Source organism: Pyrus communis, chromosome 3, assembly GCF_041283825.1.
Source record: "Pyrus communis isolate YQ-2024b chromosome 3, ASM4128382v1, whole genome shotgun sequence".
Taxonomy (NCBI): Eukaryota; Viridiplantae; Streptophyta; class Magnoliopsida; order Rosales; family Rosaceae; genus Pyrus; species Pyrus communis.
The window spans coordinates 28755671-28781610 of NC_142567.1; the positions used below are offsets into that span (position 1 = coordinate 28755671).

General features: G+C 38.8%; 1 protein-coding gene and 2 pseudogenes across 32 annotated transcripts in view; 2 read left to right on the plus strand and 1 right to left on the minus strand.

The window, feature by feature from the left end:
* Positions 1-294: 294 nt before the first annotated feature.
* On the minus strand, positions 295-2760 carry LOC137716386 (putative L-type lectin-domain containing receptor kinase S.7). The gene has a single exon (XM_068455833.2). The coding sequence runs from the start codon at positions 2586-2588 to the stop codon at positions 555-557; it is 2034 nt and encodes a 677-aa protein (XP_068311934.1). The 5' UTR covers positions 2589-2760; the 3' UTR covers positions 295-554.
* A 2322-nt stretch (positions 2761-5082) lies between these two features.
* Positions 5083-25843, plus strand: LOC137715179 (putative disease resistance RPP13-like protein 1 pseudogene; annotated as a pseudogene). 12 transcript variants are annotated; one of them, XR_015961067.1, is made up of 8 exons: positions 5083-9016; positions 9125-9173; positions 23437-23547; positions 23675-23743; positions 23840-23965; positions 24072-24879; positions 24951-25090; positions 25174-25843. The product of XR_015961067.1 is annotated as a putative disease resistance RPP13-like protein 1 pseudogene, transcript variant X4 (transcript). The 12 variants fall into 12 exon arrangements; XR_015961064.1 differs by having other exon boundaries at positions 24982-25090; XR_015961069.1 differs by having other exon boundaries at positions 25037-25090.
* The window catches only part of LOC137715176 (putative disease resistance RPP13-like protein 1 pseudogene), a 53573-nt pseudogene continuing 46815 nt past the window's right edge, over positions 19183-25940 (plus strand). For 2 of the 19 annotated variants that reach the window (XR_015961080.1, XR_015961079.1), the window contains exons 1-2: positions 19184-23167; positions 23259-23337. The product of XR_015961080.1 is annotated as a putative disease resistance RPP13-like protein 1 pseudogene, transcript variant X6 (transcript). Of the gene's footprint in view, positions 23168-23258; positions 23338-23421; positions 23548-23674; positions 23744-23839; positions 23966-24071; positions 24880-24950; positions 25091-25173; positions 25844-25940 lie in introns of those variants that run through there. The other 17 variants (XR_015961085.1, XR_015961086.1, XR_015961075.1 and 14 more) reach the window with 16 other exon arrangements.

Genomic DNA, 25940 nt, shown 5'->3' on the forward strand with positions numbered 1-25940 from the left:
AAGAGGAATCTGTTTTCGATGTATAATATGTGCTCAAATGTGATCGACAAAATTGTCAAAGTTTTCGCAAAGCAGACATTTAAAGTTCTCTTCTTTCATACACACACACACATACCTTATGAATGCTTCCTAGTTCTCCTCTCCCTTTGCCATGGCTACTCCAGCCTGAGGGAGGGAGCGGACGTGCCGAACAGATTTACGGGTGCAAAAAGAATTACTCTACACACAACCTACTGCTCACTATCTCACTATTAGGAATGTTTAAATCAGTCTAGCCAGAATTAGATGATCGAATAGTATAGAAATCGTTCGTATGTAACATTCAACTCGTAAACCAGTCAGAAATCTTCTATTACAATTGAAATATTCAAGCAAGAAGCGTTTTTTTTTTGTGTCCTGGACAAAGCAGAGACCACACAGTTCAACAGAAAGCTTTGAACTCAGGCCAGCGAACTCTACGGTCTCTAATCTTCAAACTACAGGATAAAAAAATAAGCAGTGGTAAAACGTAAAAGAATCAAATAATTCAACTATCTGCAATCTACATATAATCTTCAGTGAATGATGATCTCACGCAGAGAGCTGGTGGGGCTGCCGCAATCCTCCTCATCACAATCCGAAACAATTTCATCAAGCGACATAGGCAATCTGCTAGAGAAACTCAGACTTGGCTTCACCCTTGGCACGGCTTGAACTTCTGCCTCGTTACTCAGAATCTGCAGAACTCTCCTCATCGTAGGCCTCTCCACGCTATCAGGGTTAGCGCAACTTAACCCGACAAGTAGCAGCTTCCTCATTTCTTCCACGTTAAACTCCCCATTCAACCGCTTGTCAGCTGCCTCGATAATCTTCCCTTTGGAATGCAGCCCCCAAACCCAATCAACCAAATTCACTGCCTTCTCACTTCCTGGCTCTCTTTCTATTGGTCTCCTTCCACATGCCACTTCAAGGATCACCACACCATAGCTAAAAGCATCAGTCTTTTCGGTTGCTTTCCCGTATTGAAGATACTCAGGCGCAAGGTACCCCATTGTTCCTGCTGTCAGTGTGGAAACAGGGCTTTTATCGTGATCCATGAGCTTTGCCAACCCGAAATCACTGAGCTTCGCGTTTAAATTCCCGTCCAGCAAAACATTGCCAGTCTTTATGTCCCTGTGGATGACCTGCTGCTCACATTCCTGATGCAGATATGTCAAAACAGACGCCAATCCAACCGCAACATTCAGTCTCCGAGACCAATCTAACAAGGTACTTTGCCCGGGTTCTTGGTACAGTGCCTTTTCGAGGCTCCCATTAGGCATGAAATCGTAAACAAGAAGCAATTCACCCTTGTCAACACACCAGCCTTGAAGGTGAACTAAATTCTTGTGGCGCAAGCAAGCAATAATCGACAACTCAGAAAGAAATTCAGTTTTACCTTCATGGGAATGCTTGGATCTTTTCACCGCAGAAATGGTGCCCGAAGACACGAAAAACGCCTTGTAAACAGTCCCGAAAGCTCCATGCCCAAGAATCCTACTGGAATGAAACCTTCCTGTGGCAGATTTCAGCTCCTTGTAACTGAACTCTCTGGGCCCTGCCACAACCTCTGCTTTGAAGCTCTTCTGTCTTCTCACCTCCATCCATTTCGTCACAGAAACATACCCGAAAACCAACAGCGCCACGCAAAAGAACGCCGGCCCGGCAATACCAAGTCCTAAGCCGAGCCGCCTGTGGTGCTTATCCCCCGAACCGGACACTGGAATTCTCGGACTTACCACCACATAAGTATCAGACACATTGTGGGGCTGCAGCTTCGGCCTTTTCGCAACGAACCCGAATGTATGAAAGCTCCAATTCTCAACCAAATGCTTCTCCGTGCTCCCTTCCGTCGAGGCCGAAAAACCCACGAACATAACCTCCTTCAGATGCTCGGAGAGATCGATATCTACGCTCAAAACCGGCTTTTCGGGCTTGAAATTCGAGTAGCTTAGATACACTTTAAGTTTTTCTTGGTCATTCTTGTAATCAATCCAAGTAGTAATCGAACTGCCGCTCTTCAAATCGACACCCTGCAAGATTGGATCAGCGGTCTTAATCGAATTGAGGCTCTCGATGTCCAATCCGACGTGATGGTCATTTGGATCGTTGAAGTGCAAATCGAGCTTCGTGTCGAATTCGATGGCGACGAACTTGTTCTTGGTCACTTGGGAGGAATTGACGAGACCCAGATAGCCGCCGGGGCTGCCGAGCATCCGGTTGTCCGTCGAGAGGAAAAACGACATGCCGTCCCCGTAAGAGCTCGGATTGACGTTGGCGATGGAGAAAGTGAACTTCGTGGAGAAGGAAGCGGTGATGTTGGATTCCGGGTCAAAGAACCGAATTGGGTTGTTGTAGATGACGGCGCCGGCGCTGGAGGAGGGGACCGTGAGCTCACGGGTGAGGCCAACGACGCCGTTTCGGATGTGGGAGTCGCCGAGGAAGGTTAGGTTTCGGAAGTTGAAAGTGGGGAAGTAGAAGTTGACGTTCTCGGCGGAGCCACGGCGGAGGAAGAGGGCTATGAGGAAGAAGACGACGACCCAGAAAACAAGAAGCTTTCTTGGAGCCATGGATGCGGAGATTTCGAATTCAGATGGATGGAAACAAATGGGTTTTGGATTTTCTTTGCAAAAGCAGAGGACTTGCAGATTATGATTGAGAACATGTAGAGAGAGAGAGAGAGTTCTTGGAGGTTTAGAGAGAGGGAGGGAGGGAGGCAGGGAGTGGGGTTTAAACGGTTGGAAAATGGGCGCGTGGGTCGGTTTGAAAGGAATATTTAGGCTGAGAGGGTTTGCAACGGTTATGAGGGACTTTTGGAGAACGACAGCGTATCATAGGGTGCATCAATATCATGGAATTCTATGGTGGATAATTTTGTGTAATTGTGTAGCACCAAAGTCGATAATTTAACAATATAACTAAGTAATGTTGTTCGTACTATACACATCAGATCCAACCTAAAATGATGTAGAAATGTAGTATAAAAACATGGTAAGAATAACATTTTTGATATAACAAAGTAACTAGAGTGTTTTCTTAATTAGTTTTGTGCAAAAACATGTTAACCTTGACGCAAAATTGTCTAACCCAAGAAAATTAAAGATTAAGTAAGCCCTAAGAAAAAGGGGCATAATTGACACAGAAACTCATTCTTGCCGTATTCTCTTTGTGAGGGTATCAGGGATTCGTGAATCATATCCGTATATCGTACATTGACCGTAAAAAATTATTTTAAATATTTTTATTTAAAATAAAATACAAATAGTATCTGATAAAAAATAACCACATAATGTACGATAAATGAATACGATTTACGAATTTTCAATATTCTCATTAAAAAGGATGCGGATAGGATCCTGTTTGGATTTTAGGGTCCCATGATTGGATTCATCATGAGTGCATGGCTGGTTCAAACCAAGTCCTACACATGAATGGGTCCCGTGAATGTTGAATATATAGGCAAATCAAGATAATGCAAGTAACTTTTCAATTTTTCTTCAGTAGCAAAATGAACGGTTTGGACGGAAAATATAATACATAATAGTTGTGAACAAGGAAAAAGTACATTGAGACTAAGGTGGTCTTAAGATCACTTAGAATTTTGAAAATATACATGTCAAGATTTTTTGAGGATTCTCTAAATGTTTGGTATGAGTGTCTTTTATGTCTACCAAGTGTTTGATGTAATATATGCTAGACATATCTCGACAGGTTAAATCAATAACACTTGACAAATTCTCTTAATGTTACTCATTATATTGCTTCGGCATATGTCGATATCTGTTGATATGTGCGTAACATGATTTGGCTGACGATAACAAGCCAACCAAGTGTCCAATGAAATCGCTCAATCGATAAATTGAAATGTTGTTTGTGCACTTCGCGCTCTGTTTCTATCTAAAAAAACTTGTACTTTAACATCGTGACCTTCCAAAATCCGAATTCTGAATGTGCCACTAATTATGAAGATCAAATCTAACAACTAATACATAATACTAAGTGCTACATAACATTAAAGTCACGCCCGAAACTTTCTTACTTTTTTATACACAAAGATGAAGATAGATCATTTGGAATTAGAGTAGAATACATATAGTAGTACCAAGATGTGGTTTTGGAGATTTCAATCATGACAAGAGGATAGTGGAGGCCATGTGATCATGTCATATGGCTCAAAGATCCAAATGTAGCCGTTACAACGATTGGAAGGTACACAAAATACATTTCATTTATTTATTTATCAATTATCAAACCACATTAGTTTTTCTCTAATTTACCCCAACGTTTTCTATTCTTTTAATTAAGACAAGGGAAAAATGTTGAGATCCAAATATACTGCATGATTTTTATTTTTATTTTTTTATTTTACGTCTCTCCATCAATACTTGCTTGGGCTATTGGTTTCAATAAAAATTCTACTCGAAACATGTTTTTTCAGGAATTAACCATTGAGATTTAACTAAATAAGATTTAGATAAATTCAACCGTTTTTTTTTTGGGCTCTTGGTTTCATATCAAACACTCTATACTTCCAGCTCCCAAACTGTTTGTATAGAAACTGGGCTCTTGTCGTGATCCATGAACTTTGTCCAATCCGAAATCACTAAGGCCCACCTGTTGTAAGAATGTGTTTGGTAATTTAATTCATAACCAATATGATTTTTCCTCAAAGAAAATAAATATGAATAATGTTGTTCATACTGTATTTTTATACCACATTTTCATACCATTTTAAGTGGCATTTGATGTGAACAGCCACATCATTTGAATTAATCAGATTTTAAATTTAGTTCATTATTTAATAAACTAATAATTAAGAAAAACTGGTTAATTAAATGATGATTATGGTATACGAGGAGTTTTTCCCGTTCATTTCCTTGGGTTTTGCAAATTTTTCAAATGATGTGGTTGTCCACATTAAATGCTGCATCGTATAGAAATGTGGTATAAAAATATATTATGAATATCATTGCTCAATAAATAATAAATTAATGTTGGATGGTAACGTTTTCCAACCTCCACCAATTTCTACTTTATGTTTGCCGTGTGTGGTCCACTGCGTTATTGACCAAGAAAAAGATCAAGTCGTCTCTCTCGTCATGAAGTAATCATAACAGGCTTTGCCAAGAATAATTTTCGGTTTCTCAACTCCAAATACTTGATCAAAATTAGTCCTTTGGCCAAGAAGAGAAAATGGCTTTGGTTGGAGAGGCTTTGCTCTCCGGTTCAATCAAGGTGATGTGCGACAAGATTGCCTCCGGACAGTTCATGGACTTCTTCCGGGCAAGAAGACTCGACCATTCACTCGTGGACAGACTGAAGGTGAAGTTGATGACCCTCCATGCAGTGCTCAACGACGCAGAGGAGAAGCAGATTGTCAACCGTGCCGTCGGGATGTGGCTTGACGAGCTCAAACATGCTGTGTTCGATGCCGAGGACTTGGTGGATGAGATCGATACTGAAGCTTCGCGTCGCAAGGCGAAAGATCAGACCATGAAAACCCAGGTGCGGAACTTCCTTTCTACCTCTCGTAAACCTTTTAATTATAAAGGCATGAATGGTAGGATAGAAGTTTTATTCAACAAGTTGGAAGACCTTGCAAATCAAAAAGACATCCTCGGTCTCAGGGGAGGTGTAGTGGGCAAGGTTTCACAAAGAACTCCCACAACTTCTGTTGTTGAGGACGGATTTTGTACCTACGGAAGGGATGGATGTAAAGAAAAGTTAAAGGCTCTACTGCTGCTATCTGACAATGAAAGTAGCAGTAATTTTTCTGTAGTCCCTGTCGTCGGAATGGGTGGGGTTGGTAAGACGACTCTTGCTCAACTGCTTTACAACGATGAACAAGTTAAAGAGCTCTTTGATACTAATGCCTGGGTTTGTGTTTCCGAACAGTATGAGGCTTTGAGGGTTATTAAGACCCTTATTGAGGAAATCACTAAAAAGCCTTGCGACAATTTGGAGATGAATTTACTTGAAGTTCAACTAAGGCAACAATTGATGGGAAAGAGATTCTTACTTGTCCTGGATGACATTTGGAATGAAAACTATGGTGACTGGGATCGGCTACGTACTCTTTTCACGTATGGGGCAAAGGGAAGTAAGGTCATTGTAACAACAAGGAGTAGACGTGTTGCATCCATCGTGCACAATACTATTCCTATTCATGACTTAGAAAAATTGTCGGATGAAGATTGTTGGCTGTTACTAGCAAAACATGCATTTAGAAATGAAAACCCCGGTGCACATCCAGACTTGGTTGAAATTGGTAAGCAAATTGCACGTAAGTGCGATGGTTTACCTCTAGCTGCAAAAACACTAGGGGGTCTCTTAAGTTGCAACCTAGACTACAAGGAGTGGAATCACATATTGAATAGCAATCTTTGGGATCCACCACATGCTGATAGTGTTCTTCCTTCTCTAAGATTGAGCTACCACTATCTTCCAACTTACTTGAAACGATGCTTTGCCTATTGCTCAATTTTTCCAAAAGACTATGAATTTGAAAAGGAAAATGTAATTCTACTATGGATGGCAGAAGGTTTAATTCCACAAGCAGAGAACGAGAAAGCAATGGAGGAGGTTGGTGAAGGATACTTTGATGAACTGTTATCGCGGTCACTATTTCAAGGGCCAAGATTGGATCGACCAAGTTTCACAATGCATGATCTTATCAATGACTTGGCTATGTTTGTGTCTGGAGAGTTTTGTTTTAGGTTGGGTCAGAAAAATTCGCATGAAGTTCCCGAAAGAGTTCGCCACTTGTCGTATATGCAAGGAAAATTTGATACATCTCCAAAATTTGAGCCAATAGAAGGAGTCAAGTTTTTGCGTACCTTCTTTCCAGTGTCTTTAACACCATATTATTGGAATCAAGGATATGTAAGCAATAAGGTTCTAGATGATTTACTACCAGCACAAAAATATTTACGGGCATTTTCATTATCAATATACCAAAACATCACCCACTTACCTGATTCCATTGGTAACCACATACACTTGCGCTACATTGATCTCTCTTATACGGCAATTAAAAGGTTACCAGATACAGTGTGTACCCTCTACAATTTACAAACTCTCTTGTTGAAAGGTTGTTCTTCTCTTGTTGAATTGCCTGCAGACATGAGGAAATTGATTCATTTGCGTCACCTTGATATTGGTAGAACCAACATAAAAGAGATGCCTGTGCATATGGGTAGACTAAAAAGTTTGAGAACACTGACAGATTTTGTGCTGGGGAAATATACTGGGTCCAATATTGGAGAACTGAGGGAGTTGTCGCACCTTGGAGGAAAATTTTCTATCTTGAATCTGCAAAATGTGGTCGGTGCTATTGATGCCTTGCTGAAGGATAAGAAAGATCTCAAGGAGGTAGAGTTGGCATGGGGTCCTGAAGCTTCCGATGATTTTGTAAAAGGGAGACATGTGCTTGAAAGGCTTCAACCTTCGGTAAATTTGGTGACACTAACCATCAGGTGTTATGGCGGGATCAGTTTCCCGAATTGGGTGGGAGACTCGTCCTTCTCCAACTTACAAGTGATGCGTCTCAGTGGCTGTGGTAATTGCAGTTCATTGCCACCAGTTGGTCAGCTACCTGCTCTGAAAGAGCTCTACGTAGAAAGCATGGAATCAGTTGTGAGTGTTGGTGGTGAGTTGTACGGGGGAAATCAACAATTTCAATGTTTAGAGAAGCTAGAGTTTTGGGATATGCCAGAGTGGGAGGAATGGCAGCCAAGTCCAAGTGGAGGTGAAAGTCCAAACTTTCCTCGTCTTAAGGAGTTGACTTTATCTGGATGTCCGAAGCTGAGAGGAAACTTGCCCACTCATCTTCCTTCCTTGAAAATCCTTCGGGTCGATGGATGTAAGGTTCTACATGAAAATAGGGCCAGTAATACCCTGAACGCGGAATCTTTACGAGGATCTCTTGAAGAACTGAAAACAGCTGGATGCCCGGGTCTCTCATTGTTACTAGAGTCGACGGAGACGCTGCCGTCGCTTCAGACGTTTAATATTTCTGATCCTGGTGGGAGAGAGTGGTTGTTGGAAATGGTGCACAAATGCAATCGTCTTCAAAGTTTGAGTTTATATGGATGTTCCTCACTCTTGTCGTTCCCTACAAATGGTCTGCCAACCACGCTGACGTCACTCACTATTCTACAATGCGAGAAATTAGAATTCTTATCACGTGAGATGATGGCCAAATTGACTTCCCTTCAGTCTTTGGATCTTGAATGGAGCTGTGATTCTCTGAGGTCGTTCCCTTTGGGCATTTTCCCCAACCTTTCATCTCTTTTTATCCAATGTTGTCAGAATCTGGAATCCCTTTCCGTTGAAGGAGGAGCAGATGAAAATCTCAGCCATCTCAACTCCCTGTCTATTTGGCATTGTCCAAATCTTGTCTCTTTTGCCGACGGGGGATTGCCCACTCCCAACCTCACCTCCTTGAAGTTGTTGCCGGACCGAATGCACACCCTCACCGCCCTTCAAGATTTGGAGATACATGATCTTCCAAATGTGGTGTCATTTGCACAAGGGGGTTTGCCTCCCAACCTACAATCATTTCGGATCAGCTGGTGTGACAGACTGAGGCCTTCAGTGGAGTGGAGATTGCGAGGACTTGCCTCTCTTCAACAATTTCGGATCTCAGGATACAAGGATCTGGTGGAGACGTTGCTCAATGAACAGCTGCTCCCTGCCACTCTTCACACTCTCGAAATCTCTTCTGTATGGAATCTGAAATCTTTGGACGGAAAGGGACTTGAGCACCTCACTTCTCGCCTACAAATTGAACGGTGCAGGAGTCTCAAATTCCTGCCAAAAGAGGGTTTGCCGGCATCTCTTTCTTATCTGAGGATCTGTGATTGTCCTTCTCTGAAGAAGAGGTATCGGAACAAGAAGGGAAAAGATTGGAGAAACATAGCTCGCATTCCTTGCATAGAGATAGATGATGAAATCACCATATGAGCTTTTCTAATATGATTCTACTGCATGACAAGAGGTAAAACCCTGGATGATACTTTTGTCATACTTGTCTCGTTTGCGACATAACTGTAATCTTCTGGTAGGTGTGATGGTACTAACAGATATATCGGTTTAATTGATGCAGCGAGCGAGCAAGCAAACCTGTAAAGATAGGATTACCAAAATTGTCATCTTGTGGTAGGTGCATATATACATATGTTTGTCTACAAACGCCATGGTTGAAGAGAGCATGGCTTATTGGCACCGCTTGCTAGAATGCCAGTGTAAATACACTTGGTGGCTAGCTGCTGCGCCTACGGATTTCAGTGTAAGTAGTTGAACACTTGACTGTAATTTATTCTTCCTTTATGGATCAATGTAATTCAACTGTGCAATCAGTCAGGACAACACGATGGGACTAACGTATTTGTCGGCTTGTTTTCTATATATTAGCATTCTTCTCACCATTTTCGATTTCATGAGCAATCAAGAGAATATTCAAAGTTGCATCTGGACTTGGAGGTTTGTTTTCTATATATTAGCGTGTGTGATGTCGTGTGACTCACATAGCAAGTTAACAAACGAAGAAAAAAATTATTTAAACATTGAAGATTTGCTCACTATATATGCAGGTAATCATTTGATTCGTTAACTGCTCTAGAGGAAGATGCTGTGGAGAAATAGATGATGACAAACCTTAACCCAAGTTTGATGGTGAAAGTTTTAGCAGCAGGCTCTCAAATTTAGAAACCTTCTTGGTAAGTAGCAACTCAACCGTGGTAGTGCTTCATGTACATGATAGCACATAGCAGGATTTCCCAGTTGCTAAGGGGTCCATTCATTGTTTTTCTGATTCATATGCAGCCACACACTTTGTTGCTGCTTGTGCAGCCAAGTGCGCGCACGGGGGTTCATTTTTCTCTACCATGTACATTTTAGGCCATAACACTACATCGTTGGCTCCCGATGGCAGATGATTTGGAGGCTGCTGCTGTGGAAGTGGATATAATTCCACTCTATCTTTGGCAGGACTGTAGAAGAGGTATCGGAACAAGAAGGGAAAAGATTGGAGAAACATATCTTGCATTCCTTGCATAAAGATAGATGATGAAATCATCATATGAGCCTTCATTTCACTCTCTCCAACTCTCAACTCTCAAGACAAAGCCAGGTACGTATTTAGTACCACTTATCTGTATCTATGTTAAATTGATTGTCCTCAAATTTTCCAACAAAATTGATTGTCTTCAAATTTAATTTGACACTTATCTGTATTTAGCACCACTTAACTGTGTTTGGATGAATGCCAGTACATTGCATTACTATACAAGGAGGCTGGTTGTTCCGCTACAGATTTCACCACAAGGATATATCAATCTTCGGTTGAACACTGATGATTTGTAAATTGTAATTTACCTTCCTTTTCTTTTGCTTTCTTCATTTTACCTTGTCTATATTTGCATTTATAATATCGGGTATTTTTTAATAGTGGAATCGAAGTATGCTATGCCCCCCTTGGAGAATTTCAGATCAGGGGAAGTGAGGATCTGTTGGGGACATTGCTCAAACGACAGCGGCTCTCTTCCACCCACACCATCTGGACGATCAAGTTTGAAATCTGTGGATCAAAACACCACACACTCTCGGAATTCCTGCCCGGAGAAGGACCTCAGCAGCTATGCATCATCGATTGTCTTGCATTCCTGCCGGAAGAGGATTTGCTGCCATCTCTTTCTTTTCCGAGGATCACCAAAATGTTTGTTCTTCTCGGAACTTTGAACCGCTTATTTGTGGTGGAGGTAGTTTCGAATCGTTTCATTGTGTTGCGCTCAAGTTTTGCTTTTAAACATTGCAAATCAAATTATTTATAAAATTGGATTTTAAAAAAAACAATAAGATTATCTGTACTAAATTCATCTAAATTATGAATATAAAAAGGGAAATTCGAACTTGGGTGTAAAAGAGAAAGCACACTGCTCTATACTAGTTGGTGTGGCAAATTTGTATATATATTTTTTATCTTATTAAAAAAGAAACTAGCTAGTGGCTTTGTCATGTCCAACCTTTCTGAGGTTAGGACTCACAGAGACGTTTCGACCTCCACCTGGCTACTATTGTGTGATGCTACAATCAGGGACGTCCTGATACGAGAATTCTTGGAAACTTTTAAAATTTTCATATGATATTTAGGCTTTAATGAGGTAGTGGCATACTTGTAAATAAAGAAAAATTTATTTCCAACGGAATTGGGCTGACAGAATGAATGGCTGAAAAAAAAAATTTATTGCATTTTGGGCTTTTAATTCAGCCCATATCTTTTACTGTTTGTAGGGTCTAATATAAGTTAGTGTGTCTTTATGATTAAATATGAAACTTTTTTTAGTTAAATAATGGCTTATGGTGGTTTTTGGTTAAATAATAGCTTAGCCCCAAATCCTTTTCATTAAAGCTTCCTTAATTTTATTAGGAGGTTGCATGGATTTTGATACGGTATGTTCACTTTATGCGAGAGATATTTTTAAATCATGGGCGCTACGCGCCCCTCAAATATGTTGCGTTAGTTGTTTATCATTGTTAACAATTGGTAGGATTAAGGCTTTTAATTAGACGTGTTACGCGTGACTTACAAATTTATAATGACATGTGCTTGGCATTGTTTACAATTTCTATTTTATTTTTGATATTTTTATTTAATAAGATACTCTTGCTACTTGCAAGATTGAAATATGAATCAAACAAAATGACTAATACCAAACAATTTAGTACAGATGTGCCAAGAGATCAACAAATATAAGTGAACATATGAAGTATGGATTCCAATGTGTGCATAAATTATCAAGATTGAAGACCATAAAGTTTGCCAACATCAGTGTCACATTTCCACCCATTGGTTCGCACTTCATATTTCAAATTTCCGTTGTTTGTAGATTTAATAGCGCTTTTTTTTTTGTTTTTCTTTTATGGACAATCAAACGTAGGGCTGGAAAAAAATCCCAAAAATCCCAAACCAAACCAAAAAAATCCCGATCCCAAACCAAAAAAATCCCAAACCAAAATTCCCGAAAATTTCGGTATGTCATCCCGAACCAAACCGAAATTTTCGGTATGGGATTCGGGACTACATCTCCATTTTTTCGGTATTCCCATACCGAATAGAAATAAATATTATATATATATATATTATTTTTTAATTATAAGAGAATTATTTTTTAATTAATGGTATTGGTAGCCACTAGTGTGATTAATCTTTGTCTCAACTAAATAACTAATGTTTGTTTGTTCAATTTGTTTGTTTCTATATTCCAGTTGTCTCAACTAATGTGATTAATCTTTGGATATTAGTTTCCTGCATACCTAGCCACTAGTGTGATTAATATGTGGATATTAGTTTCCTGCATACCTAGGCAAATCAAGGAAACAAAGGAGCAAAGACCATTATGCATGCATGAACATATCAGTATACATATATTGTATATATATACACGGACAAGGTGGGTACAGGGCATGCAATTAGTTGAGCTCAAATTTTTTTCTTTTGTTTTCGAGTACATAATATAGTTGTTCTTTCAGACATGGGCGCCGCCAAAATTTTCATTTAATTACAATTATGTGGAGGAGGAATCAAAGTTGGAATGTGGGGTGAGATGGCATTAGCCCAAAAACTTTGTGCACAAATGGGTAGTGGGTAGATTGAAACTTAATTTTAGCCCAAAAACATAATATGTCAAATTTTAGCCCAAAAACATAATATGTCAAATTTTAGTCCAAAAGCCCAAAAACATTTCGGGATTCCCGATTTGTCCCGAAATCCCGAAATTATTTCGGGATTCCCGAAAATTTGGTTTGGGATTGGTATTGAATTTGGGATTCCCAAAAATTTCGGTTTGGGAATCGGGACAAGGGTTTCGGTAACGGAGAACGGGAAGTTATAATTTGGGAAACGAACCCATTAATTGTTCTCAATGTTGAATTCGTGAGATTAACCATTTTGGTGAAGGTAAAGATTCCGTTTTTGTATGGAAAAGTAAGACCCATAGAGAGAAACTGGAGGAAAGCAGGGAACGGGAGAAGTTGGAGCGCAAGGGAGAAGTGATATTGGAATGAGATGTTACTACGACTACTGCTTCAAATACACTTTTATTTCTTTAAGCACGTTCTAGTTTCTTTCCTCCACTTTCTCTCCTTGCCACGTTTCACCATCATGTCCTTACTTTTTTATTTTTTATTTTATAATCTGTAATAAAAGGGGCAATCTTGAGATATTGAATGTTTCATCGTGATGTGGCAATTGATCTTTTTATATTTTTTTTACAAGTAGATGTTTTGGCATTAGAGGAGAATAATGACAAGAGGATGGTGGAGGATGGTGACAATACGATGCCAAAAGGGTAGTGACAAGATAATGGTGGGGTCCATGTGATAATATCATATGGAAAAATGGTGAAATCCAAATATATTGCATGATTTTTTTCTACTGTATTTTTCCAACCTCCACCAATTTCTACTTTAAGTCTGCCGTGTGTGGTCGTCCCACTGCATTATTGACCAAGAAAAATATCAAGTCGTCTCACCACTCACCCGTCATGAAGTAATCTCACAAGATGATGCCATGTGACAAGAGGATGGTAAGGAGAAAAAGCAGTCTGTGGTCCAAACTCTACGAACTACTTTATTTTGTGGTCCGCTGCATTATTGACCGAAAAATTACAGAGTTCTCACTAGTCATGAAGTAATCTTAACAGCCTTTGCCAAGAACAATTTTCAGTTTCCCAACTTCAAATACTTGATCAAAATTAGTCCTTTGGCCACGAAGAGAGAAAAACGAATGATAATTATATTTTGATTGTGAGTTCTAATAACAACACTCAATTATTGTTGTTTTGGTAAAGCTTAGAGCCAAAACGAGGGAAAAGTAGATATCCAATTCTAATAGTTTACCATGCGATGCTTGTCGTCGAAATTAACTCATATCTTGTTCTACATGAGTATCTCACTCTCGTTTGAAAGCACATGTCTAGTAAAACAAATGTCTATGAAAGAAAATCTCTCATGCTTGATCAATTTCGACTAATTGGGGCAACATGGGTAAATTTTCAAGAATTCAGATGTCTATGAAAGCAGAAGCTTTTAATTTGAGTTGTAATTATTGAATTCTCTTAACGAAAAACTCATGTTACTGTTTACTTTAACGAAAAACCATATTTTTACACTAAAAAGTCAATCTTGGTAATATTCACTTTACCCTTTATTTTATTATTTTTTTTAAACTCAAAGTTTTCAAACCATTTTCATTAATTTTCCTTTCATTTTATTGGGGGATTTGGGATCTACTCGATTTCTCTCTGCAGTGGAATTAAAATTTGGGATTTTGATGCGTCTTTGTTATTTTTGTGGTTAATTTAAAGGTATTATTTAATTATATTTTCGATGAAATTTATTAATCTCATGTTAATCAATTGCTATTAGGGTTTTGTGATTGATTTAATTTTATTAGGGAGGTTGCGTTAAGATTGTCTTCTAGATTTGAAGAATTCAAATTTGCAAGTTGGTTTGTGGCAATTTTCAGTCACCATGATTTGGTTTAAAGGATAATCATTTTGTAACTTGCTGTTTGTGTTATATTTTCAGCTGGGCATTTTGGTTGACTGTTAGCCTTTGGCTTCGGCTCACTGGGAACTTATGAAAATTGAAGTAATGGGAGGCTACTCCACTATAATTTATTGTGCTTTTACTTGGAGCACAACAGCTATTTTGTTCAAGCACACCAGCTTTCACTTCAAGCACAACAGTCATAGTTTATTAACAAAAAATTTATATATAAAAAAAAAGACCCGTGGACCTATAGGAATCGGCTCGTTTCAAACGAGCCAAGTTAAGTCCGATTTCATTTCTCAGCTAACAGGACCCGTCCTGCCCCACCACATTTCATTTACAAACGGGTTCGGTCTGTTTGCTTCAATTTTGAGTCTGGCCTGGTTCGTATCCACCCCTAGTTTATTCCACATTTGCGTATACAATCTTCTTTATTTACTCTAAACTAACATCTCTGCATGCGCGTTATGTATTTTTTTTAATCATAGGTGTTACCCACCCCTAAAATGTGTCGCATTAGTTATTTATCATTGTTAACAATTGGTACATGGATTAGAGGCATTTAATCAAGCGTGCTAACAATAGTACATGGATTAGAGGTCTTTAATCAGGCGTGCTACGCTTGACTTACAAATTTATAATTACATGCGCTTGGAACTATTTACAAATGTTTATTTTATTTTTGATATTTTCATTTACTAAGATACTCTTGCTACTTACAAAACTGAAATATGAATCAAACAAAACTGCTAATATCAAACAATTTAGGAGAGTGTAGTCAAACTAAGATTTTAAAGGATTTTAAAAGTGATAGATTTGATAGGATTTAAGAGGATTAAAGACTACTACAAAATTCATATGGATTTTTAAAGAATTTGAAAGGATTGTGGTGGAAGGATTTGAAATCCTAGAGGGTGAGGTTGGATTCTTTTTAATAGTGGTTATATATACTTTTGGCTCTCAAATTCTACAAAATCCACAACTTATTGAAATCCTCCAAAATCTTAATTTTTTTAATACGCTTGGATTTGGATGGATTTTAAAATCCTTTAAAATCTTTTAATTGACTACACCTAGATTTTAAAGGATTCTAAAATTCTTTAATTGACTACACCTAGATTTGAATGAATTCTAAAATCCTTTAAAATCTTTTAATTAACTACACTAGAATTTTAAAATCTTTTAAAATCCTCTCAAATCCAAGTTTGACTACATCCCTTTAGTATAGATGTGCCAAGAGATCAACAAATACAAGTAAAATATTAAGTACGGATTCCAAGGCGCATAGATTATCAAGATTGAAGACCATAAAGTTTGCTAACATCAATGTCACATTTCCACCTATTGGTTCGCACTTCATGCTTCAAATTTCCGTTGTTTGTAGATTTAATTGTGGTTATTTTTTCTTTTCTTGGCTGGGCAACCAAGCGGATGCTTCAAATACAATTTATTTCCCTAAGCACGTTCTAGTTTTTTCCTCCACTTTCTCTCCTTGCCTCCTTTTACCATCATGTCCTTACTTTTTTACTTATATATAACATGTAATGAAAGGGTAATTTTGAAATATTAAATGTTTCACCTGTTTTTCCTTTTGACTGTATATATGTAGAAGATAGAGATGGATTGTCTGCCCTTCTCCCCATACTTTCTACATGCCCTCTTATTTTATGCAATTACGGTTAAGTCATGTCAACATTTATTTTTTGTCTTATTATTTTTATAAAAAATTTAATATAAAATGTTAACGTAATTTAACGATGATCGTACAAAACAGAAAAACATGAGGAAGGTATGGGAAGGAGAGGGGCAGACAATCCATCTTCGTAGAAGATGGTGACAAGACGATGCCAAGAGGGAGGTGACAAGAGAATGGTGGGGCCCATGTGATAATATCATATGGAAAAATGGTCAAATCCAAATATATTGCATGATTTTTTCTGCTGTATTTTTCCAAACACCACCAATTACTACTTTATGTTTGCCTCGAGTGGTCCACCGTATTATTGACCAAAAAAATATTAAGATCATCTTCAACTGAAAGGTTTAGAAAGTCAGAAGATTGAAAATAGTTCGAAAATCATCTCCAATCGAGGGCTATACCAGAGGGCTTGTGAATTTGAGAGGGCCCACTAGAATCTAAAAAGGCCAAATGGCTGGAGGGTTGGCCAGGAAAACTGGAAATCCTGTCTGTTATAATCAACAATAATGCTTTGATTTTTTTTTTTTACAGTTTTATTATTATTTTTTATTTACAAAATTTTTCTTATAACTTCTATTTTTCATTTTTTTTAAATTCTATTTTTTCCAATAACTTTTATTTTACAAAATTTGTTTCATATTTTTTTTAAATTCCATTTTTTCCTATAATTTCTATTTCACAAAATTTGTTTCATTTTATTTTAAATTTTATTTTTTTCCTATAATTTCGATTTCACAAAATTTGTTTCATATATTTTTTTAATTCTATTTTTTTCCTATAATTTCCTAAGTCATTATACAACATTAAATTAAGGGGTGTGCTATCCACACACCCCTTGATAATTTTTGTCCGTTGATCTTCTTCAATTCATCCGATCCGACGACCGAATATTAAAAATGTGTATGAGAAGTAAAATGGCGTGTGTGGATATCACACCCCTAAATTAAATTAAGTAACATGAAACAACATTAATAACATTAACCAACATAAAAATTATATAACATAAAAAAAACATTTTACAACATGAAACTTAAACAACATTTAAGTTGTGGTTTTTAAATAATAAATTATGTTTGGCCTTATGGCCCTTGGTTGGAGACGGTTTTTTGTGACAAGGCTAAAACGAGCCCTCTGGTCCTCAGTTAGAGACGGAGGCAAATATGACCATGTACTATTCATTAAAATATTAATATTTTAGAGGGTCAGAGGATTAAAACGAGCCCTCTGGCCAGCTCTCGGTTGGAAATGGCCTAAATCGTCTCCCCAGTTATGAAGTAATCTTAATAGCCTTTGCTAAGAACAACTTTCAGTTTCCCAACTTCAAATACTTTTTTTTTTTTGGACAAAGTTCCAACTTCAAATACTTGATCAGAATTAATCCTTTGGCCATGAAGAGAGAAAAATGAATGATAATTATATTTTGATTGTCAGTTCCAATAACAACATCCAATTATTATTGTTTTGGTAAAGCCTAGAGCCAAACCGAGGGAACATTAGATATCCAGTTCTAATAGTTTATCATGTGATGCATGTCGTCGAAATTAACCCATACCTTGTTCTACATGAGTCTCTCACACTCGTTTGAAAGAAGATGTCTAGTAAAACAAATGTCAATGAAAGCAGAAGCTTTTAATTTGAGTTGTAATTATTGAATTCTCATTTGCATGTTTCATTTTATTGGGGGATCTGGGGATCTACTCAATTTCTCTCTGCAGTGGAATTGAAAATTGGAATTTTGATGCAGTTTTGTTATTTTTGTGGTTAATTAAAGGTATTATCTAATTTTATTTTCAATGAAATTTATTAATCTCATGTTAATCAATTGCTATTAGGGTTTTGTGATTGATTTAATTTTAAGGAAAACTAACGAAAAGTTCAAAAAAACTTTAGTTTTAATGAAATCCACTTTAGGAATTTGCTATTAGCAAAGGAAAGTTGTCGTGCACTCAATCCATCCTTGATAACTTCGTTACACAAGTGCACAATGATTTTTTTAGAGTGCCAATAACAATTCTTCTGCAATATTTCAAATCTCTTATTGCCCTTGTTTTATTTATGAGTAAATTGTAGCAATGATCTCTTAACTTTAACTCAATTGAAGCAATGGTTTCTCAACTACAAATCCATTACCATTGGTCCCTCAACCCATCAAAACCTGCGGCTATGGTCCTTTAGCTTTAATTCAAATGGAGAAATGATCATTTAACTTTAACCCAATTGGAGCAATGGTCACTCAACTTTAACCAATTTGATTAAATTACAGAGATAAAAATAGAGGTTCAAATTTATATGTAAAAGAGGGAGTGCAATGTTAATCTAAATTAAGAAGCGATAAACGTATACTTTTGTATAATTATGCGGCATCAAATTCGATAATTTGACAATATAAGTGTGCAGCTCGAGTGTGTTCTTAATTAGTTTTGTGCAAAAACATGTTAACCTTCACTCAAAATTGGTTAACGCAAGAAAATATAGGCAAAGCAGAATGGTCCCATGAATGTTGAATATACAGGCAAAGCAAATCCAAAACACGAATGGTCCCATAAATGTTGAAAATATAGGCAAAGCAAGAAAAAGTAAGAAACTTTTCAAAATTTTTTTTCCATAGCGAGATTAAAAGTATAAAATGTAAATAATAATTATAGAAATTAAAAGTATAAAATGTAAATAATAATTGTAGAAATTGAACCCGACATTGAGGTCCTGCCCGAAACTTTTACTTTATTTTCCACGCGAAGATGTTCCCCTTGGAATTAGACGACGCCATGTGAAAAGATGCTCGAAACTTTTACTTTATTTTTCACACGAAGACGTTCCCCTTGGAAGTAGAAATAATGACAAGATGGTGACAAGACGATGCCATGTGAAAAGACGATGCCATGTGACAAGAGGATGGTGGGAACATGTGATCATATCATATGGAAAAATGTTGAGATCCAAATGCATTGCGTGATTCTTTTTAGTGTGTTTTTCCGAACTCCACCAATTACTACTTTATGTTTGCCGTGTGTGGTCCCCTGCATTATTGATCAAAAAATTATCAAGTCGTCTCACCAGTCATGAACATGAAGTAATCTTAACAGCCTTTGCCAAGAACAATTTTCAGCTTCCCAACTTCAAATACTTGATCAGAATTAATCCTTTGGCCACGAAGAGAGAAAATGGCTTTGGTTGGAGAGGCTTTGCTCTCCGGTTCGATCCAGGTGCTGTGCGACAAGATCGCCTCCGGACAGTTCGTGGACTTCTTCCGGGCAACAAGACTCGACCATTCACTCATGGGCAAACTGAAGGCGACGTTGATGATCCTTCGTGCAGTGCTCAACGATGCAGAGGAGAAGCAGATCGTCAATCCTGACGTTGGGATGTGGCTGGACGAGCTCAAACATGCTGTGTTCGATGCCGAGGACTTGGTGGATGAGATCGATGCGGAAGCTTTGCGTTGCAAGGCGGAAGATCAGACTAAGAAAACCCAGGTGTGGGACATCCTTTCTACCTCTCTTAATCCTTTTCATTATAAAGGCTTGAATGGTAGAATAAAAGATTTATTCAACGAGTTGGAACACCTTGCAAAACAAAAAGACATCCTCGGTCTTAGGGGAGGTGTTGTGGGCAAGGTTTCACAAAGAACTCCCACAACTTCTGTTGTTGAGGACGGATTTTGTACCTACGGAAGGGAAGGAGATAAGGAAAAGTTAAAAGCTCTGCTGCTGCTATCTGACAATGAAAGTAGCAGTAATTTTTCTGTAGTCCCTGTCGTCGGAATGGGTGGGGTTGGCAAGACGACTCTTGCTCAACTGCTTTACAACGATGAACAAGTTAAAGGGCTCTTTGATACTAATGCCTGGGTATGTGTTTCCGAACAGTATGAGGCTTTGAGGGTTATTAAGACCCTTATTGAGGAAATCACGAAAAAGCCTTGTGACAATTTGGAGATGAATTCCCTTGAAGTTCAACTAAGGCAACAATTGATGGGAAAGAGATTCTTATTTGTCCTGGATGACCTTTGGAATGAAAACTATGGTGACTGGGATCGGCTACGCACTCTTTTCACGCATGGGGCAAAGGGAAGCAAGGTCATTGTGACAACAAGGAAAAGACGTGTTGCAGCCATCGTGTGCAATACTATTATTCACGACTTAGAAAAGTTGTCGGATGGAGATTGTTGGTTGTTACTAGCAAAACATGCATTTAGAAATGAAAACCCTGGTGCACATCCAGACTTGGTTGAAATTGGTAAGGAAATTGCACGTAAGTGTAATGGTTTGCCTCTAGCTGCAAAAACGCTAGGGGGTCTCTTAAGTTGCAACCTAGACTACAAGGAATGGAATCACATATTGAATAGCAATCTTTGGGATCTACAACATGCTGATAGTGTTCTTCCTTCTCTAAGATTGAGCTACCACTATCTTCCAGCTCACTTGAAACGATGCTTTGCTTATTGCTCAATTTTTCCGAAGGACTATGAATTTGAAAAGGAAAATGTAATTCTACTATGGATGGCAGAAGGTTTAATTCCACATGCAGAGAACGAGAAAGCTATGGAGGAGGTTGGTGGAAGATACTTTGATGAACTGTTATCGTGGTCACTATTTCAAAGACCAAGATTGGATGAACCAATGTTCACAATGCATGATCTTATCAATGACTTGGCCATGTTTGTGTCTCGAAAGTTTTGTTTTAGGTTGGATCAGAAAAATTCGCATGAAGTTCCTGAAAGAGTTCGCCACTTGTCATATATGCGAGGAGAATTTGATACATCTTCAAAATTTGAGCCATTAAAAGGAGTCAAGTGTTTGCGTACCTTCTTTCCAGCATCTTTAGCACCATATTATCCTTGGGGTCATGGATATGTAAGCAATAAGGTTCTAGATGATTTACTACCAGCACAAAAATATTTACGGGCATTTTCATTGTCAAGATACAAAAACATCACTCACTTACCTGATTCCATTGGTAACCACATACACTTGCGCTACATTGATCTCTCTTATACGACAATTAAAAGGTTACCAGATACAGTGTGTTCCCTCTACAATTTACAAACTCTGTTGTTGAAAGGTTGTTCTTCTCTTGTTGAATTGCCTGCAGAGATGATGAGATTGATTCATTTGCGTCATCTTGATATTGGTGAAACTTTCATAAAAGAGATGCCTGTGCATATGGGTAGACTAAAAAGTCTGAGAACACTGACAGCTTTTGTGTTGGGGAAATCTACTGGGTCAAGCATTGCAGAACTGAGGGAGTTGTCGCACCTTGGAGGAAAAATTTCTATCTTGAATCTGCAAAATGCAGTCGGTGCAATTGATGCCTTGCTGAAGGATAAGAAAGATCTCAAAGAGGTACAGTTGGCATGGGGTCCTGAAGTTTCCGATGATTCCGTAAAAGAGAGACATGTACTCGAAAGACTACAACCTTGGGTAAATTTGGTGAAACTAACCATCAAGCGTTATGGCGGAACCAGTTTCCCGAATTGGGTGGGAGACTCTTCCTTCTCCAACTTACAAGTGATGCGTCTCATTGGTTGTGGTAATTGCATTTCATTGCCCCCAGTTGGTCAGCTACCTGCTCTGAAAGAGCTCTACGTAGAAAGGATGAAATCAGTTGTGAGTGTTGGTGTTGAGTTGTACGGGGGAAATCAACAATTTCAATGTTTAGAGAAGCTAGTGTTTGGGGATATGCCAGAGTGGGAGGAATGGCAGCCAAGTCCAAGTGGAGGTGAAAGTCCAAACTTTCCTTGTCTTAAGGAGTTGACATTATGCAATTGTCCGAAGCTGAGAGGAAACTTGCCCACTCATCTTCCTTCCTTGAAAATACTTAAGGTAATCTATTGTGAGGTTCTACATGAAAACAGGGCCAGTAATACCCTGAACACGGAGTCCTTACGAGGATCTCTTGAAAAACTGACAATACAGGGATGCCCGGGTCTCTCATTGTTACTAGAGTCGACGGAGACGCTGCCGTCGCTTCAGATGCTTGATATTTATTGTGATGGGAGAGAGTGGTTGCCGCAAATGGTGCACAACAGCAATCGTCTTCAAAGTTTGAGTTTATATAGATGTTCCTCACTCTTGTCGTTCCCTACAAATGGTCTGCCCACCACGCTCACGTCACTCCGTATATCATATTGCAAGAAATTAGAATTCCTATCACGTGAGATGATGGCCAAATTGACTTCCCTTCAGTCTTTGGATCTTGAATCGAGCTGTGATTCTCTGAGGTCGTTCCCTTTGGGCATTTTCCCCAACCTTTCATCTCTTTCTATCGTTGGTTGTCAGAATCTGGAATCCCTTTCCGTTGAAGGAGGAGCAGATGAAAATCTCAGCCATCTCAACTCCCTGTTTATTTGTGGATGTCCAAATCTTGTCTCTTTTCCCGACGGGGGATTGCCCACTCGCAACCTCTCTTCCTTTCAAGTCTTGGTCTGCGAGAATTTGAAGTTGTTGCCGGACCGAATGCACACCCTCACCGCCCTTCAACATTTGTCGATAGACCGTCTTCCAAATGGGGGTTTACCTCCCAACCTACAATCATTTTACATCTCAGGAAACAAGGATCTGGTGGAGACGTTGCTCAATGAACAGCTGCTCCCTGCCACTCTCCACACTCTCCAAATCGAATATGTATCGAATCTGAAATCTTTGGACGGAAAGGGATTTGAGCACCTCACTTCTCTTCAACACCTACAAATTGAAATGTGCGAGAGTCTCGAATTCCTGCCAAAAGAGGGTTTTCCGGCATCTCTTTCTAATGTCAGCATCAGAGATTGCCCTTGTTTGAAGAAGGGAAAAGATTGGAGTAACATAGCTCGCATTCCTTGCATAGAGATAAATGATGAAATCACCATCATATGAGCTTTCATTTCACTCTCTAACTCTCAACTCTCAAGAAAAAAACCAGGTACTTTTATTATTTATTCTTAAATTGATTGTCCTCGGCAATATTCCAGCTTAAATTAAAGCTTAAGAGTCTAATTACGATGAAATTACAGGAGAGTGCGAGGGGAGTGAATTATTTCTAGTCTGATACTGTGGAACTACTTGGGGTCGATATATATGATTCTCCTGCAGGTACTTGTGTATATATATACTGCTGCAGTTTCCATATGGCGGAATGCTTACTCATCTTTCAATGCCTCTGTCATCTTGTGGTAGGTGCATATATACATATGTTTGTCTACAAACACCATGGTTGAAGAGAGCGTGGCTTATTGGCACCGCTTGCTAGAATGCCAGTGTAAATAGACTTGGTGGCCAGCTGCTGCGCCTACAGATTTCAGTGTAAGTAGTTGAACACTTGAGCGTAATTTTTGTTCTTCCTTTATGGATCAATATAATTCAACCATGCAATCAGTCGGGACAGCACGATGGGACTAACATATTTGTCGGCTTGTTTTCTATATATTAGCATTCTTCTCACCATTGTGGATTTCATGAGCAATCAAGAGAATATTCAAAGTTGCATCTGGACTTGGAGGTTTGTTTTCTATATATTAGCGTGTGTGATGTAGCAAGTTAACAAACGAAGAAAAAAATTATTTAAACATTGCAGATGTCCTCACTATGTATGCAGGTAATCATTTGATTCGTTAACTGCTCTAGAGGAAGATGCCATGGAGAAATAGATGATGATAAGCCTTAACCCAAGTTTGATGGTGAAAGTTGGAGCAGCCAGCTCTCAAATTTAGAAACCTTCTTGGTAAGTACCAACTCAACCATGGTAGTGCTTCCTGTACATGATAGCACATAGCAGGATTTCCCAGTCGCTAAGGGGTCCATTCATTGTTTTTCTGATTCATATGCAGCCACACACTTTGTTGCTGCCTGTGCAGCCAAGTGCGCGCACAGGGGTTCATTTTTCTCTACCATGTACATTTTAGGCCATGACACTACGTCGTTGGCTGCCAATGGCGGTTGATTTGGAGGCTGCTGCTATGGAAGTGGATATAATTCCACTCTATCTTTGGCAGGACTGTAGCAAAAGGAGAAGCATTATTCTGCGTTGAAGTTGTTGTTGGCTGGACTGTGCTGCCAAATGCGAGAATTTGAAGTTGCTGCTGGCCCAAATGCACACCCTCACCGCCCTTCAACATTTGTGGATACAAAATCTTCCAAATCTGGGGTCACCTGCACAAGGGGTTTTGCCTCCCAACCTACGAACATTTTGGATCGAAAATTGTGAGAGACTGAGGCCTTCAGTGGAGTGGGGATTGCAAGGACTTGCCTCTCTCCCAGAATTTCGGGTCCAAGGAAACAAGGATCCGTTGGAGATGTTGCTCTGGGAACAGCTGCTCCTTGCCACTCTTCACAATCTCTGGATCTCTATACTTTCAAATCTGAAATCTTTGGACTAAAGGGACTTGAGCATCTCACTTCTCTTCAACAGCTACAAATTTCAAGCTGCGAGAGTCTCGAATTCCTGCCGGAAGAGGGTTTGCCGGCATTTCTTTCTTATCTGAGCATCTGGGGTTGTCCATCTCTGAAGAATCGGAACAAGAAGGGAAAAGATTGGAGAAACATATCTCGCATTCCTTGCATAAAGATAGATGATGAAATGACCATATGAGCCTTCATTTCACTCTCTCCAACTCTCAACTCTCAAGACAAAGCCAGGTACGTATTTAGTACAACTTATCTGTTGCTATGTTAAATTGATTGTCAATTTGACACTTATCTGTATTTAGCACCACTTAACTGTGTTTGGACGAATGCCAGTACATTGCGTTACTATACAAGGAGGCTGACAAGGATGCTGGTTGTTCCTCTACAGATTTCCCCACAAGGATATATCGATCTTCGGTTGAACACTGATGATTTGTAAATTGTAATTTACCTTCCTTTTCTTTTGCTTTCTTCATTTTGCCTTGTCTATATTTGCATTTATAATATCGGGTATTTTTTTAACAGTGGAATCGAACTATGCTATGTCCCCCTTGGAGAATTTCAGATCAGGGGAAGTGAGGATCTGTTGGAGACATTGCTCAAACAACTGCGGCTCTCTTCCACTCACACCGTCTGGACGATCAAGTTTGAAATCTGTGGATCAAAACACCACGTACTCTCGGAATTCCTGCCCGGAGAAGGACCACAGCAGCAATGCATCATCGATTGTCTTGCATTCCTGCCAGAAGAGGATTTGCCGCCATCTCTTTCTTTTTCGAGGACCACCAAAATGTTTGTTCTTCTCTGAACAAGAGGTGTGCAAAGAATATGAATGGAAAAGATTGAGGCAATATGGTTCACATTCCTTGCAACTTTAATTGATGGAAATCAAAGTCAGAACGTTGAACTGCTTTTTTTTTTTTTTTTTTTTTTTTTTTTTAAATTTTGTACTTAAAACCTTCAGCAGGGCTGGTTTCCCTGTTTATCCCTCTTTGGAGCTGTTCATCAATGGCGAATGGTTTAGGCTGCCTGAACTTCCAACTTTCAGCTATTACTTTCAAAGTGGAGATGATCCTCACTGTCCAAGTCCTTACAATTTCTCTCGTGTAAACGTTTGTACCTTTTCTTTTCCATCGTTTTTGTTAAAGATTTGTGGTGGAGGTAGTTCCGAATCGATTCACGGTGTTTCGCTCAAGTTTTGAGTTTAAACATTGCAGATCAAATTATTTATGAAGCGGGATTTAAAAAAAAAAGGATAAGATAATCTACACTAAATTCATCTAAATTATGAA